The sequence below is a fragment of the Histoplasma capsulatum genome, genomic scaffold (genome assembly GCF_000149585.1).
Source record: "Histoplasma capsulatum NAm1 scaffold_1 genomic scaffold, whole genome shotgun sequence".
Taxonomy (NCBI): Eukaryota; Fungi; Ascomycota; class Eurotiomycetes; order Onygenales; family Ajellomycetaceae; genus Histoplasma; species Histoplasma mississippiense.
The window spans coordinates 6,046,314-6,050,178 of record NW_001813982.1 but is presented as its reverse complement, the minus strand read 5'-3'; the positions used below and the strand labels follow the sequence as shown (position 1 = coordinate 6,050,178).

The window sequence follows — 3,865 nt, the reverse complement described above, 5'->3', positions numbered from 1 at the left end:
TAAGCATTCTTTTCCAGATACAAGTGATTTGTGGTCAGGGTGGCTTTCTCCGGCCAGGTGAAATTCAGTGCCTCTGAGTTGCGGTTTTCCTTCACTTACCCCTTGATAGGCTTATTCCGGGGTATTTCATATGCTTCCCCTTGGACTTCGGGTTCAGGAGAAACTGGAGCGTCTGGTGGATAAACACATGCGCACGCTTGGTGAGATATCCAACTTGTTCAATAAATGATAGTTCGTTTGTTTACGTCTATAAAAAGGCGCTTCAAAGTTGTCTCTCTCCTCTATATCTTCCCAAGCCTTATGGGAAAAATCGGGTCGACTGAAAAAAGATTCTGAGGTATTATATGATACTTAAAGCTACTTCTGGATACTTGACTGAAAAATTTCGACGTTAGTTTTTTAAATTTCAAGATAGAAAAAAGGCCAGGTTTCTTCTTGCTCCAACCCACGAGGAAGAAATTACTTCACTTGTTGCGGGTGTTATGAACTCCTATAAGGACCTTCCATTACGAGTGTACCAGATAAGTGAGTATTCCCAATGTTGGATTATCACCTGCTACTAATCTATATTTGTTTAATTGGTAGGTAGGAAGTATCGAGATGAGCCAAGACCCCGACAGGGGTTACTTCGAGGTAGAGAATTTATCATGAAAGACCTTTACACTTTCGACTACAATGCCGAGATGGCAATAAAGACTTACAATGCAGTCAAAGAGACATACGTACGACTATTCGATGAGCTTAGGATACCTTACATTATTGCTACTGCAGACTCTGGTAACATGGGAGGAAGTTTAAGTCATGAATTCCATCTCCCAAATCCTAAGGGCGAGGACACCATCATTAGCTGTTCAAACTGTCGCTATGTATACAATGAAGAGCTTTCGGACGGAAAAGCATACCAAGACATTAGACCGCCCTCGGATCCCATTCAAGATGGTAAATCTGTCGGGTTCGGGGAGCAACAAGCACCAGCGATTTCAACTGGCATGTGGATGAGTATCTCGAAGGATGGAAATACTCTTGTGAGAGTATTCTATCCGAAGTATCTGATACGTGGCGGCTGCTCAGAGCCAGTTGAGCGGCAGATCAATTCACATGCTGTGAGGGCAATTGCCTGCTCAGCGGGGGTAGATCTCGATACCAGCGTGACTAGTCCGTTAGCAAAATGGCAAAGTATAGCCAGAGAGGAGAAAACCCCACCTGGCACTCGGCCAAATCGTCCTACGATTTTAGATATTTATGACCATCGCGTACGTGTTTACAATCACCCTCCTCTCCCATCTGGGCAGAACAGAGAAGTTTTGGAGCAGCTGAATGTGCGGTTCTCATCCCTACACCAATACCCTGGTACCGGTGCAAAACTCGACTGCATAAGTGCTGCGGCTGGAGACCAATGTTCCAGATGCGGTGAACAAGCGGTACAAACCCACACTGCTATTGAGCTTGCGCATACATTCCATCTTGGAACTCGATATAGCAAAGTGCTTAACGCTTCTGTGGCTGTACCTTCAACATTGCTAAGCAACGACTCTAAAGCAAACGACAACAGTACTTTCTCTGTTCCCCTTCAAATGGGATGTCATGGCATTGGTGTTTCACGCATGATATCCGCTATTGCGGACAGCCTGGCCAACTCCAAAGGGCTTAACTGGCCAAGGGCAATTGCTCCCTTCGAGGCCATGATCATCCCGGATAAAGGCCTGGAGGAGGAAGCTGAAAAGGTTTATGACGCTATCAGTCGAATAAATATCGATGCCGTTGATGCGATAATTGACGATAGAGACAAGAATCTTGCATGGAAACTCAGAGATGCCGATTTAATAGGGTATCCTGTAATAATCGTCGTTGGGAAGTCCTGGAGGATGGAGAACAAACTGGAAGTTCAGTGTCATCGACTAAACAATCTCCGGGAAACGGTATCGCTGCCAGATTTGCATCCACTCACTACATCGCTACTTAATAGACTCTAGTGTTCCTTTATGATATTTCATTAAAATGTATTATATATATCGGGTTTGTTCGGGAGACACAGAAAAGTTGAATTTATCATGTATTTATTTATACCCCAATATTAACATGGCTTTCCTCAACAATTGAAATTATCTCAATAAGACTTTATCCCTACAAAATGAATCTGACATTATGTCGTACAGAAGCCATGAGCACTCATCGATTCGTGTGTGTAAATAAGGTCTTGTTGATTCTTCCTCTCCATAGCTCCCTGTTGATAGATTTGGTGATGTCAACCTCTCCCCAACTAGCAACTTTGCAAAATCATAAATACTAGTAATAACTACCACGTCTGCAACACATACTCGTACCCAACCACCATATATCGCCAAAAACAATTAATCGACTATCTTTCCTGCTTGTGTCTTGCTCCTCCTATACCGTCTACCAAAACAAGCGAAGAACGATGTCCTCACAAAACCATTCCGCAGAGCAAGAGTCCAGCGAAACCCCTCCTGGAGCAAGTTCGTCCAAGCCCAAAAATCACATTGTGCCCAATTCCCCATTCAAAAGCCCTTCCCTCCAGAAAAATGTTATTTACCAAACAATATATATATGAATATTGCCCTTAGTCCTTTTCAAATTCTAGCCAGCTAACTCGAAACCAATAACCTTTATAGTCGACCTTGCAGCCCTCTCTGCACCACAACTCCGCGCCCTCCAAGCCCGCCTAAGCTCAGAGCTAGAACATCTCACAAGCTCCCACGCAAAGTTACGAAACGCACAGTCGAAGTTCCGCGATTGCATCCGCTCGATAAACGATGGTGTAGCAGCCCCTAGCGGTGCGGGCTACAGCGGGGGCAATAAAAGCGTTTCTGCGGAAAAGAGCGATGAAATTTTGGTTCCCTTGACCAACTCGTTGTATGTTAAGGGGAGATTAGCGGATAGGAAAAATGTGATTGTAGATGTTGGGACGGGGTTTTTTGTGGAGAAGGTTGTGCTCCTTTTTCCTTTTTCTCTTTTTCTCTTGTTGATATTTATTTTACTCTACCTTGCGTTTACCAGGTGAAGTGAAGATGAGACGATTGATTCGGGCAAAGCTCTTCGCTGCAGTCCAACAATAAACTAACTGCTTGCTCCTGATGTAGACGACCTCGAAGGCAATCGAATTCTACAATGGCAAGGTTGGCGAGCTAGGTACGAACTTACGAGAGTTGGAGAAGGTCGTTCAAGCGAAGAGCCAAAATCTACGCGTTATTGAGGACGGTGAGTATATATTTATATATTTTTGTTTGGGGGGCCACTCTCTTTCCACAAGTAACACACATCTGACAGCATGCCGAACAGTCCTCCGTCAGAAACTCCTTAGTGAAGCTACAGCAGGCCCCTCTGGCGCAGGAGGTGGTGGTAACTCCTAATTGCTAGCAGAGAACACTACTATCTCCGATATCACCCCTCCCTTGGGTTTGACTATCAAAAGTATATACTTGGGAAGTATACTTCGCAAATACAAGTTTTTACATCATTATTGTTTTAATTTCCGCTTTTTCCTTTTAGAGAGTATCAGGCTAGGTCGCGTTCTTCCCCATTCACCGTAGGATGGATAAGAAGCAGCTGAGTTCTCGCCAACGGCTAGCTACTGGATTACCAAACCGAAACAATAAAATTGGGGAAGCAACACGTTATTATACCTTAATTTTTTTGGTTACCCTGGGTATTCCGTGCTACTCATAGGTAAACGAATAACTCAACCCCCAGAACGAAAAAACTTTTGATAACTTGAACCCAACCTGGCCCCAATTCGCGTATTCAGGAATGCAGAATGGTGGATTACGGACCAGGATTTGGATTTGCGCAGTTCACTTCTGGGTAGTGGGCAATTCATGACTTTATGAAGGGGTGGGGGAAAAAT

The 3,865-nt window shown here is 44.2% G+C and overlaps 2 protein-coding genes across 2 annotated transcripts; both read left to right on the top strand.

The window, feature by feature from the left end:
* Positions 1-130: 130 nt before the first annotated feature.
* Positions 131-1,973, top strand: HCAG_01736 (predicted protein; the record flags this gene model as incomplete). Its single annotated transcript, XM_001544639.1, has 3 exons — positions 131-200; positions 412-525; positions 586-1,973. 3 exons carry the CDS (start codon positions 131-133, stop codon positions 1,971-1,973), a joined length of 1,572 nt encoding a protein of 523 aa, XP_001544689.1.
* A 446-nt stretch (positions 1,974-2,419) lies between these two features.
* On the top strand, positions 2,420-3,371 carry HCAG_01735 (predicted protein; the record flags this gene model as incomplete). The annotated part of the gene is made up of 4 exons (XM_001544638.1): positions 2,420-2,477; positions 2,634-2,947; positions 3,102-3,219; positions 3,301-3,371. The coding sequence occupies 4 exons, from the start codon at positions 2,420-2,422 to the stop codon at positions 3,369-3,371; spliced, it is 561 nt and encodes a 186-aa protein (XP_001544688.1).
* Positions 3,372-3,865: the final 494 nt, after the last annotated feature.